The sequence below is a fragment of the Phocoena sinus genome, chromosome 21 (assembly GCF_008692025.1).
Source record: "Phocoena sinus isolate mPhoSin1 chromosome 21, mPhoSin1.pri, whole genome shotgun sequence".
Classification (NCBI taxonomy): domain Eukaryota; kingdom Metazoa; phylum Chordata; class Mammalia; order Artiodactyla; family Phocoenidae; genus Phocoena; species Phocoena sinus.
Window position 1 is genome coordinate 33,984,891 of NC_045783.1, and position 13,450 is coordinate 33,998,340.

Below are 13,450 nucleotides of genomic sequence, written 5' to 3' on the forward strand. Positions count from 1 at the left end.
AAATACAAGTTCTTTCTCAGATGTATGTTTTAAAATATTTTCTCCCAGCCTGTGGCTTCCCTTTTTTTTTCTTAATAGTGTCTTTGCAGAGCAAATATTTTTAAAGTTTTAATTATTAAATACTTATTATTTAATATATTTTTTTAAGTTCACTTTTTTTTTTTAATTGTATTAAGAAACCTTTACCAAACTCAGGGTCTCTAAGATTTTCTCCTCTGTTTTCGTCCAGAAGTATTATAGTTTTAATGCTTATATTTAGGTCTATGACGCATTCTCAGTTACTACTTTTTGTGTATGATATAAGGGTCTCTCTTTTTTTTGCACTATTTATTGCAAAGATTCCTTTCCCATATTTTCAGGATTTTGATTATGTTGAACTGTCTAATGACTGGACAGACAACATCCATGGATGATTAGATTCTTGTTCATTGAAGTAATTTTTAATAATAGATCAGGCACTGAAAACACTTAAGATGTAGTTTATCCTTTTACATCTATATACCAACAAATACAAAATGAAAACATTTTCTTGAGGGGGCCCTTAAGTTTTTAGGGACCTGTGACTCTTAATATTATCAAAACTCAAATTTATAGAATTTTCTTTCCTATTTTCTACTTATTGGTTTGAAGAAAATTAACATTAGCCTTTGTAAAGATTTTTACAAAGCAGCACCCACTTTGGAGAGCACAGCATGTTCTATGTGAGACAACAAGAACTTGAGCTGACTGTTTATGCTGTAAAACCTGTGATTCTTGGTGAACCTATGGTACACCTGCCAGAGAACAATCACTGCTTTGCACTGATCAATTTCGGGCCTGAAAGAATCCTCTTCTCCCGTAACAGCACTGCCTCTGCAGGCTTCTAAGTAAGGCTGTTTCTTCTTCATGTACCACTTGGCTTAGCATGGTGCCTCGTCAGTGCTGCTTCCAGGCCGTTCCCCTCACATCTTCCCTAACACCCCCCAATTTTGAGTCTTATGACATCATCCCTCTCGTTTCTCAGCAGCTTTGGATCCAGGCATCCTGCTGCTCTTTCCAGTACCACCCTTGCTGAAATTCCTGGGGACTTGGATATGGTCCTTCAGACCGTTGCCTGTCAACTCCTTGACTCATCTGCTTTGGTCTCATCCTCTACCCAGTTTCAGCCACTCAATCTCGAGGTCATAACCCATGGCTTATCATCACCAGTAATCTGTGACCCTCTGTGGTCTCGATTTGCTCTCTCCCGCCGTCTGGCCACTGCCTCCCGTCTTTCCCTCTCTCTCTGGCCGCACATCTCCAGCCATCCTTCAGTTCTTGAGGGCAGGTGGGGTCTCAACACTGTCCTTCACCTTCCCCTCTTTCTTTCCTCTTATTCAGCTGAAATTCCGTGGTCAGTCATAATCACTCCCTGTGTACATTTTTAGCTTCTCTGCCCCTTTTTTATTTCTTTGTACTTTTTTAGCTAAACCACAACTTGGTTAAATCTAATATCCCACCAGTTCTGTGTCTCACCTATGCGGCTGAACCGAACTGGAAAAGACACAGACTTGCTGGTGCGTCTCATTTTACATTTCCCAGTGTGAACCCCTGGTCATCTGGTACTTCCCCAGCCCTCTCACTACCCCTCTTCCGGGTGACCGTCTCCCACTGTCCTTTCTGCAGACCTTCAGCACCACTTCCCCACTCTCTCCTCTGATTACCTTCCAAGGTAAGGGACCGCCTATTTCTGAGAAAGTTGAAACACATACAAGAGAATCTCTGTTGACTCCCCGACTACGTTTGCCCCCACCGGCATCAATGTGGCCACCTCGCTGCCCGTTACCGCCTTCGAGCTGTGCTGGGGGCAGTCCTGTCGTAAAGTCAGCGGCTGCACATTGTCTGTTGGGTCCTTTTGCCTCTCACCTACTCAAGATCTTTGCTTTACCAGTTCTCCCCTCTTTGCTGCACCCACGGCTTTGCCTGCTCTGCAGGGTCATATCCACTAGCAGGGAAGCAGGCTTATTTGTCTTTAAACAGACTTCTCAGGATCCCACTCCTGTCAGCCACTGCTCCCGTTCTCCTGCCTGTGCAGCATCTGTCTCAGAGTTCTCCCCCACCCCCGCCCCCCTTAATTCCGTCACGGTTTCCCCACCATCATGTTAGAACTGCACTTGTTGCTGATGCTAATGCCCGTTCTCAGTCCTCGTCTGGACTGGCAGTGGCGTTCAAAGGACAGATGTTCATCTGCTTATTACTTCCATCTGACACTTAATAAGATTTGACCTCCAGGATACTGTGACCTTCCAGGTTTCTCTCCTGTCTCATTGGATGATCTGCATTTCCTGCGCTGGTTTCGCTCTCCTGTGCTCCCGCCTAAGGACGCAGAGCTTAAGGACTCAGGCCTGGCCCCTCTTCTCTTTTGTTTGCGTTCACCCCCTCAGTGATTTCGTCTAGTCTCTTAGCCTTAAATAGCATCCCTATCCTAAGGACGCTCAGATTTTTATCTCCAGCTTGAACCTCTCCTCTGACGTCCAGACTTGTCTGATTGTCTACTTAGCATCTCCAGGTGGGTCTAAAAGATATCTCAGAGTCATCGTATCTAGAACTAAACCCTGTCTTCTGCTCAGACCCACTCAGTCAAAGTCTTCTCATTTCAGTTGTTGGCATTTCTGGCCTTGAGCTGCTCAGACCGTGAAACCTCTCTTTCTTTTTCTCCACATCCTGCATCCAACCCATCAGCAAACACTGAAGGCTACACTTTTAAAATATAGCTAAATCCAGCCTTTAGATCTAACTTCCAGATAACAGAGAAATACAGAGGACAGAGGAATAGGTTAAACTGAGTCACAAGGAAAGGATCAGGAAAATCCAGAAAGTGGGATATTTCACAGGACAGTTGACCTGGTCTCTTCAGCAAGTGAATGTCAAGAGAAGAAAGGAACGGGGTGGACTCTTCTAGATCACAGAGTCCAGAGAGAAAGACACTGACCAAACGCATCACGTGGTTCTTCTGGAAGACCTGCCGCGTGCAGAGCGTGGATGCCCCGGAGGACGTCATGCTACATGAGAAAGCCAGTCCCAGGGGGCAGACTGCTCCACTCCACTTCTGGGAGGTGTCTGAAGTGGTCAGACTCATGGAAGCAGAGTGAAGTGGTGGCTGCCGGGGACTGGGATATGGGGGAAACGGGAGCTGCTGTTCAACAGGTATGAAGTTTCAGGTGCATGAGATGTGTAAGCCCTTAAGGCCTGCTGTGCGGCGCTGTGCTTGGGGTTAGTAGCACTGTACTCTGATCTTGAATGTCTCTTGAGAGGGCAGAGGTCATGTTAAGTGTTCCTACCACAGTTCCAAAACCAAACCAAATGCAATGCATGAAGCTTGGATCTTGTGTGAACAAAGACATTTCAAGGATGTAATGGAGGAAATTTGAATATAGATTGAGTATTAGGTGGTATTCTGGGAGTGTTTCTTTGTTATGTTAGGTGTAGTATCAGAACCATGGTTAGTAAGGCACAGGAAAGCACCTTACTTGTTACAGATGTATAGTGGAATTTTTAGGAGTAAAAAAGTTTTATGATAAAAATTATTACCTTTACTGCTACCATATTGGTCTAGCTGCCATCATCTCTTGCCCATATCATGTTGGTAACTTCCTGACTAGTGTCGGTGTTTCTGTAGTTGCCTGCCCCAGAGTCTCATGTGAACCCAGCAGCCGCAGTGAGGTTTTCTGCTTAGAGCCCTGCACTGGTGCCCCATTTCACTCAGGGTAAAAGCCAAAGGACTCACAGTGATATATCAGAGCCCAAGTGACCTGAGCCCTTGGTACCACTCAGACTGCATTCCATTTTTTTTTTTAACATCTTTATTGGAGTATAATTGCTTTACAATGGTGTGTCAGTTTCTGCTTTGTAACAAAGTGAATCAGTTATACACATACGTATGTTCCTGTATCTCTTCCCTCTTGAACTCTGACCTCATTTGCTGGCGTTCTTTCCCACAGCAGCGCCCTGCTCGTCCTCACACGCCTTCTGCTGGGGGCATCGTGCGTGACCCGTCCCTCTGCCTCGGATGTTTATCAGTCAGATGTCCACATGCTGCCCTTCCTCACCAACTGCCAGTCCCCACTGAGAGCTGTCTGCCTCTCCACCTAGCCCACCCTGACCACCTGTTCAGTATCGCCGCCGCCCTTACCTCCCAGAGCCCCTTGTCCTGCTCTAGAGTAGGTGTTCTGTAAATGCTAGCTAAATGAATGAATATGGAATTATGAACTTGGAAATGAAAAGAAAGCAACTTTTATCTTCTTTTATCCTTTATCTCCAAGAAGAGTTCACCACTCTGTCATTTTCCATCAACAGTTTCCCTGATACCAACTCGATGTTCTGACACCAGCTTCCTGAGGTAGCTCAGACCCCACAAGTTAAGGTCACAGTCGTTTTATTATGACACTCGGGGCAGACTCGGCAGTTAAGGCCCCAGTCCCACAAGACTGTCCCTGCTGCAGACGCCAGGTAGATATGGATGGGGTCCTTGGGGCACCCACACTTCTGCCTAGCCAACTGCAAATGCAGGAGTTCCCATGAAGCCCCTCAGGTTTGATATTTGCGAGAATGACACAAAACTCAGGGAAGTTCTATACTTGTGATTACATTTTTATTGTACAGGATCCAACTCAGGAACAGCCAAATGAAGGAGATGCACAGGGATGTGTGGGGTAGAGGCAGCGCAGAGCTCTGGGACCCCGCAAGCCCACTGCCTTCCCAGCACAGTGATGTGCTCACCCACCCCGAAGTTCTGAACCCTGTTGTTTAGGGTTTTATTGGGGGGTTTCACTAAAGAGACATGAGTGAAGTCGTTAGCCATGTGTTTGAACTCTGCTGCCAGTCCCTTCCTGGAGGTCAGGGGGTGGGGCTGAAAATTCCTCTGGGACCAGCCCTCGTCCTGAAGCGGTCTGCGGGTCCCACAGTGAATCACCCTGTTAGCATAAGCTCCGGTGTGGCTGGAAAGAGCTCATGATGAGTTATAAAAGACATCCCATCACTCAGGAAATTCTCAGGGTTTTAGGAGCTCAGCGCCAGGATCCAGGGACAGAGGGCAAATATATTTTTTATTCTGCCGCAACTGCATATTGATTGAAAGAGCAAGATCAGAAGTAGTAAGTTGTGCCTCTAAGTGCCATTAAGTTTTATTTTCAGAGTTCAAGAAAGAGGGAAAAAGAAAGTAGATGAAACCAAAAGAGGTAAAATGAAGGCCAAGCTGCGGACAGTGGTGGAATGCCTCTTTTTATTTATGGGACCTGATTGCCTGCCCTTGGTTTAGAGCCTGTGCCTCTGCGCCTCTGTTGCTCTTTCTAACACTGCAGGGGCTAAAGCATAATTTGCTTTATTTTTGTTGTCATCAAGGATGCGAAATATAAATGTCATAGCCAACTCTTCAATATCCATTTAGTGGCAGGGGACCAAAATGATTGTTTTAGGTAATGAAAAGATGATTAGAAAATAAACCTAAGAGGGACTTCCCTGGCATTCCGGTGGTTAAGACTCTGAGCTTCCATTGCAGGGGGCACGGGTTTGATCCCTGGTCAGGGAACTAAGATACCGCATGCTGCCACAGCGCGACCAAAGAAAAGGAAAATAGACCTAAGAATTAACATATCTATTTTAAAAAATAGTAACATTTGCTAATAAAAATGTCATATTAAGAAGTTGAGTCAAAATACAGTGTTTGTTTCGGACCCCATCTTAATTTGGGGGACTTCAATAAGAATACTATGGTACTTAAATAATTTAAGCAGTAGAAATAAAATTTAATTTTTTGGTTTCTGTGGAAGCAGTTGACTGCAGGATGACAGTGTATTCCTGGAATTATGTTACGGATTAAAATTAATGGGCCTTTCCTTTAGCTTAAGCTATGACTGGTGCATAAGTTACAGCCGAATAGATGTGTTACTGGGAAAGTCGAGGAAATGGCTTCATATGTTTTGTGGCTGGTTTGTGTCATTTCCTTAACAGGAGTCAGGACATAGTAAGACGCTAAAGATGGTTTCTGGCTCATGAAGAACATTCCCAGTAAGATTATCCCTTGTCATTTACGTATCTGTGCAGAACTATAATCTGTTAATATTTTGGAGAAAATCACCTTTATGCTGTTTGATCCTAGCCTGAGAACGTTTATTGAGGGGTGCTTAGAAAACATTGCTGAAATTGTAAACTACTTAGTGAAACAGAGTTATGGCTAGATGCCTGCATATTTGAGTCAAGTTCATGACTAGGAAAAGTATTGAATGGAAGAATGCTGTGGACTACTATTCTTTTTTTAATTGAAGTATAGTTGATTTACAGTGTTGTGTTAATTACTGCTGTACAGCAAAGTGATCCAGTTATACACACATATATATATATATATATATATATATATATATATATATACTTTTTTAAAGATATTCTTTACCATTATGGTTCATTAGGTGATATTGAATATAGTTCACTATGCTATACAGTAGCACCTTGTTGTCGATCCATTCTATGTATAAAAGCTTACATCTGCTAATCCCAACCTCCCACTCCATCCCTCCCCCAACCGTCTCCCCCTTGGCAACCACCAGTCTGTTCTCTGTCTGTGAGTCTGTTCTGTTTCATAGATAGGTTAATTTGTGTCATAGTTTAGATTTGTGGACTACTATTCTTGCTGTGTTCCGCCCAAGTAGCAGATTGGAAGCTTATTAAATAAAAGTGCTATCACCTTCCAAATGTATTTCAGTGCACAGATATCAATGAGAACTGCTGTGCGTCAGACGTGAAGTGCTGGGCAGACAGTGGTGAATGAGACAGACACCTGCCCCTGTTGACCACAGAACATCTTGAACGATGTGGGTCTTTGTTCTCTGTGACTAGACGGCTGAGCAGGAAGGAGAGAATTAGCCACAGGACCTTGGTGGTGTTTGCTAGGACCAGTTTCGTGTTGAACTCTGCTGATCTCTTGTGACAAAAGCGACAGTACCATCAACTCTGCCACTTAACGGTGTGATTGAACTTGGGGAAATTACTTAACTTCTGAGTCTGATATTGCTCAGCGTACCATGGGGACAGTGATACCTTCCTGGCAGTGTCACTGTGAACGCAGAGTGCCTGGCTCCATGGTTGGCAGGTTACTGGTGCTGAGTACATGGTGGTAATGGCTGTCTTTTGTCATCTTCCCATCCAGCTCAGGCACATTCTGAGGCTTTGATGTGGTCATCTTTTAGGCAAGAAGCAAACTGTATCATAGTGATTGGTTTGAAATACTTGATTCAGATTTTTCTGAGTTCTTTGATTCATAAGAAGTGTTGCTCTAAGTTGTAAATGAAGTATCCCATAATCTTGGAGTTCTCAGAGTATATAATTTTAGACATTTTAATTTTTTTAAAAATAAATTTATTTTTTATTTTTGGCTGCATTGGGTCTTCGTTGCTGCGCACAGGCTTTCTCTAGTTGCGGCGAGCGGGGGGCTACTCTTCATTGTGGTGCACGGGCTTCTCATTGCGGTGGCTTCTCTTACTGCGGAGCACAGGCTGTAGGCGTGCAGGCTTCAGTAGTTGTGGCATGTGGGCTCAGTAGTTGTAGCTCGCGGGTTGTAGAGCACAGGCTCAGTAGTTGTGACGCACAGGGTTGCTTAGTTGCTCCGTGGCATGTGGAATCTTCCCGGACCAGGGCTTGAACCCATGTCCCCTGCATTGGCAGGCAGATTCTTAACCACTGCACCACCAGGGAAGCCCTCTTAGACATTTTAAAGCATTCTTTTTTATAAGTTAAGGGGTTTCCTGTTGAAATATAAGTATCTTTTAGCTGTGTGGCCCTGAATTTCCACTTAGCTAGTAAGTTCAGTGCCTTTGGCTTTGGGTAATCATCACCCATTTAGCACCAGACTCACAGATTGCCCTACTTATGATTGTCATTTTTGATTGGAAAGACTATTACTTGATAGGCAATGATTATGATTTTTAGATTACAGTTTTTTTGATTATTAAAAATATGGAATATTTTCTACTTTCTGAGCTATTTTTATAACAATTCTTTAATATCTCAGTAGAATTCACTTAAGTTGTTTTTCTTTGCATTATCTATTTTCACAAGAGGTTTTAAGCAAAGAGGACACTTTTGGGAGGTTCTCTGCCCAGTTTACAGGAGTCCCTTTCTCTGAAACCTGAAGTTGTGGGTGTCCTACTTGTGGCTCTCCATCCTTTTGGTCACATACAATCGGACTAGGGATGAAAAACAGTCTCTAGCTGTATTATTTGGAGTTTCCTGGGAATTTAGTATTGGGATTGAGTGATGGCTGGTCTTCAAAACTATCTTCTTGAACTGGCATGGTGAAGACTTAGAGTGTGTGTGTGGCTCTCTTCAGCGTTGTGTGGAGAAACAGAAAAAGTTGGTCTTCAGAGAGAAAACAAATAGATGGGCAGAAGCAAAGGTGAAAGTCAGAAGGGGAGTACTGTCTGGATTCTTAACAGCTTTCCAGATCCTTATTTCACTACTCAAGGAGGCCCAGCTATCTTTATGTACCATAACATACATCAGTGGTCTTCCAGTAAGTTCCCTTTTTTTGCACAATTTTGCTCAAATTAGTTTCTCTGACTTAACAACAAAAGAACCTTGACTAAAGAAGCTAGATGAAGCTTAAAACAAAAATGGATGGGTATGAATATCTACATGCAGAAGGAGGAAGTTAGACCCTTTACGTACACTATGCACATGGATCATAACTTCAATTTAAAACTAAAGCTGCGAGAATCTTAGAAGAAAACATAGAAGTAAATCTTCCTGACCTTGGATCAGGCAAAACCTTCTTAGATATAATACCAACAGCAAAAGATAGATAAATTGAACGTTATCAAAAATTAAAAACCATTGTGCTGCAAATTATGCCATCAAGAAAGTGAAAAGATAACTCACAGAATGTGTGAAATTATTTACACATCTTATATCTGATAAGGGGCTTTTACCCTGAATACTAAAAACAAAAAAAAACAAACCAAAAAAAATAAACCTCTCACAACTCAATAATAAAAAGACAATTCAGTTGTTTAACAGGAAAGACTCTGAATAGACTTGTCCATAGAGGATATACAGGTGGCCAATAAGCACATGAAAAGATACTCAACGTTGTTAGTCATTAAGGAAGTGCAAATCAAAACCACAGTGAGAGGGACTTCCCTGGTGGCACAGTGGTTAAGAATCCGCCTGGGGACACGGGTTCGAGCCCTGGTCTGGGAAGATCCCACATGCCACAGAGCAACTAAGCCCGTGCACCACAACTGCTGAGCCCGTGCGCCACAACTGCTGAAGCCCGCACGCCTAGAGCCCGTGCTCCGCAACAAGAGCAGCCACTGCAATGAGAGGCCCACTCGCCGCAACTAGAGAAAGCCCGCACGCAGCAACAAAGACCCAACACAGCCAAAAATTAAAAAAATAATAAAAATAAATGAATTATAAGAATTAAAAAAAAAAACACAGTGAGATAATATAATACTTCACACCCACTAGGATGAGCATAACTTTTTAGAGAGATAATAACAAATGTTGACAGGCTGTGGAAAAATTGGAACTGACGTGTTGCTAGCAGGAATGTAAAATGGTACAGCTGCTTTGGAAAACAGTTTGGTCACACTTCAGATGTTAAACAGAGTTATTATGGGACCGAGCAATTCCACTCCTAGGAACATACCCACATGAAGCATGTATATCAGCTGATGAATAGATAAACAAAATGTAGTGTATCCATAAATGGAATGTTTTTGAGCCATAAAAAGGAATGAAGTGGTGACACGTCCTACAACATGGATGAACCTTAAAAGCATGCTGAGTGAAAGAAGCCAGACACGAAAGACCCCACACAGTGTATAATTTCATTTATATGAAATGTACAAAATAGGCAAGCCCATGAAAACAAAGTAGATTAGTAATTTCTAGGGGCTGGAGAGAGGGAAATGGGAGTGACAGCCAGTGGATACAGGATTTCTTTGGGGAAGGTGGAAAGGTTCTAAAATTAGATTGTGGTGATGTGAATGTACTAAAATCCATTGCATTGTGTATTTCAAATGGGTGAGTTGTATGGTATGTGAATTATATCTCAATTTTTAAAAATTTAAGAGTAGAGAAATAGACAATAAAGTTAACATGTTAACTTGGATACAGGCTTCAAAAATAATCCTAATAGATTTCTACAGAGAAAACTTAGCTGTAACGTTTTTCGTAAATACTTATGCCTTGGGACTTCCCTGTTGGCGCAGTGGTTAAGAATCCACCAGCCAATGCAGGGGACACGGGTTCAATCCCTGGCCCGGGAGGATCCCACATGCCACAGAGCAACTAAGCCCGTGCACCATAATCACTGAGCCTGTGCTCTAAAGCCCGCAAGCCACAACTACTGAGCCCGCGAGCCACAACTACTGAAGCCCACACACCTAGATCCCGTGCTCTGCAACAAGAGAAGACACTGCAACGAGAAGCCTGTGCACTGCAACGAAGAGTAGCCCCTCTCGCTGCAACTAGAGAAAGCCTGCGCACAGCAACGAGGACCCAACACAGCCATTAATTAATTAATCAATCAAGCAATTAATTTAAAAAATTCTACCAAAAAATTCTTATGCCTAAATATGTATATTTTTCTTAATAATAAATTTTTGAAATTCTACATAGCAGGTTACTTTATTTAAAGATAATTTGACCAAAATTTAGTAGCGGTTGTATTTATCAGTCTGAGTGACAGTGTAAGTTGAAATGTAGATTTTTTTTCCCCTAACATATTTCCCTTGTTGCCATTATGTTTTCTGAGTGAACGGAGATTGTTGTGTAATGAAAAGATCTTTGGATTTGGCACTTGCTGGAGCAGGACAGAGGTGTTCAGTCTGTGGTCTTGAACAAATAATTTAATTTTTTAGAGCATCGATTTCAGGAACTTTAAAGCGACTATCATACCAGGATAAAACCTTTTTTTTTTTTCTTTCTCGTGTTTATAGAAGTTTTGGAGGTTTTCCTAAGAAAAATAAGCATAAGTATATTCAGCGTCTATCCTTGTTTCAGTTTGTTTGTCCACACCAGTGTTATCTTAGATTTAGGGCTTCTGCAAACAGAAATGGTATCCAACTTTGTCTAATGTCTAGTATTACATAAACAGGTTCTCTGTTTATATTATTTAAAGAAACTGAAATTTTAATAACATTATTGGTGACCTTTGAAGTAGTAGGTGATGGAAGTCATTGAAATATTAACTGAAAAGCTTATTTTAACCTTCTTCCTAATATACATCTTTTGCCTTTATAAAGCAATTGTCATTGATTTGGACTGTTTTTAGATATTAGCATGGTATCTACTAATTATGTTAATTCCAGATTAGTGTATAATTTGAAAAACATGTATTAATTGTATGTTATCACTTTTCACCTTTTAGCTTGCTTTTGATAAAATTATGTTTTTTAATGAGTGATAACAGTTGATTTTAGAGATTTCTACTGTAATTGCATTCGATCTCATGTACATGTATTATTTTGTGGCTCGTGTGTCAAATACCTTTTTTTGTTGCAGTTAAGTGATAATACAGGATGGGTTTCAATTGTGTGTGTGTGTTTGGTTTTGTTTTAGCTTGAAAGCTACATGATATTAACATGCTAGCTTTTTCTTATTTGCAGAGATCCTGCATATTTTGATGAAAATTGGCTAAACAGAATTAAAACTGAAGTGGGAGATAATTGGAGGCTAAAGGTATTTTCTTTTTATTTTCCTATTCGTTAATTAACCTTTTACTTGGGTGTATATACTACTTGTTGACTTTTGCTCTGATGCGTCTAGTGAGCTTTAGAAACTTAGATAGCCTTTGGTGAAATAATCTAGAATTGAAGATTGGGGTAACCTGGAATTGCTCACCAAGATATAGTCTGAGTCGGTAAAGCATAGTGACTGAGGGCTCGGGCTTCAGAGCCGGACTGCCTGTGTCCACATCCCAGCCCAGCCACTCACAGCCGCTCACAGCTGCTGGGAAAGTCTTTAACCTTTCAGTGCGTGAGTTTTCCCGTTTGTAAAATGGGGATTGTGATAGGATCTACCTCACAGAGATAAATGAATTAATACATATAATGTACTTAGGACAGTAATGTTGTTATTAATAATGAGAAAATACTGATCATTATTAACTGTGTCCAGAACACTCAGAGAATGGATTATTTTTATTTCCTTCCTAGTAGCCTTATTTTTCGGTATTCCTCAAGCATCTTTGATGGAAACCCACAGTGAGAAACACAGTTTACACTGCAGCCTCCCACCCACCTAACTGCATGTTCCTGAATAGTTGAATACGTTTTTAACCTTACTTAATGCAGTAATGTTTTTAGTTCAGTTTTTGAAATATAGATTGCAACCCATCTCTAAATTATTTTTTTAACTTTATAGTTTGAAACGATTATAGATTCACAGGAGTTGGGAAAAGAAATGTACAGAGAAGTTCCACATACCTTTCCCCTAGTTTCTCCAGGGCTAACATCTTGTGTGACTGTAATGCAGTAGCAAACCTGGGGAACTGACGTGGATACGATCCACAGCGTGTTCACAGTTCATTCGTTCTGCACACACTCTTCTGTGTGTGTGCGCCGCTCTGTGTGGCCCTGTCAGCGTGTAGACTCACATAACGGCGATGCAGGCTGCCCCATCCCTGCCAGGTGTCCGGTGGTGCCTCTATCCCATCAACCACACCACCCTCACCCGAACCCCTGGCCACCGCTGACTTGTTCTCCATCTCTATAGTTTCCTTACACCACCTTGATCTGTGGTCATGACTGGCAGCTTGGAAAACTCTGGAGCCATTTATTTTTAATACACATTGGTAGGGACTCCGAAGTGCAAGTGAGTGAGCGTGTGAAGCCCCTGGACTTAAGATGAGCTAAGCGTGGTTTGTCTTTATATTTCCCCATAAAACACATGTTTGAGGAAAATATTTATTCACTGACTAGATATTGGGTCTGCCAAAATCTAATTCCTCCTTTTCACTAAGCTAGAGTGAATGGATGCTATTTAATTTCTAAATAACCTTTCAAGAATAGGCAATTAAAGTGATGGCTTTTTAACGTTATAACCTGTTTAAAGTCTTGCTGCTAAATCAGCTTATGTTTGCTGCTGCTTCACAAGAGGGAGTTGCGTGTCCCACGCCCGTGCACACAGTGTGCACGTAAATCCACACGGTCTTCAGTGTCACCGGGGTGGCAAAGGCAGTAACAGAGAGAAAGCGAAATGTTTATTGTACTCTTAATATTCTGAACTGAAAGTAACCATTCCGATTTGCATTCCTATTCTCTATATTTTATCCTATATTATGTTTCTTCAATTATATTTCTTCAATTTTAAGATTGATTTTAAGATACCATTGATTAATTATAAGATTTGTAGCTTTTTTCAGTGGAGAATAAACTACCATTTTAAGTGAAAACATTGATTTTTAAGACTTTCTAATTTAAAATGTTATAATACG

General features: G+C 41.6%; 1 protein-coding gene across 1 annotated transcript in view; it reads left to right on the forward strand.

The window, feature by feature from the left end:
• HOOK3 (hook microtubule tethering protein 3) overlaps nucleotides 1-13,450 on the forward strand; it is a 110,042-nt gene that overhangs the window by 25,097 nt on the left and 71,495 nt on the right. The window contains 1 exon segment of the mRNA XM_032618413.1: nucleotides 11,622-11,694. Within this exon segment, the coding sequence (XP_032474304.1) occupies nucleotides 11,622-11,694 (73 nt within the window).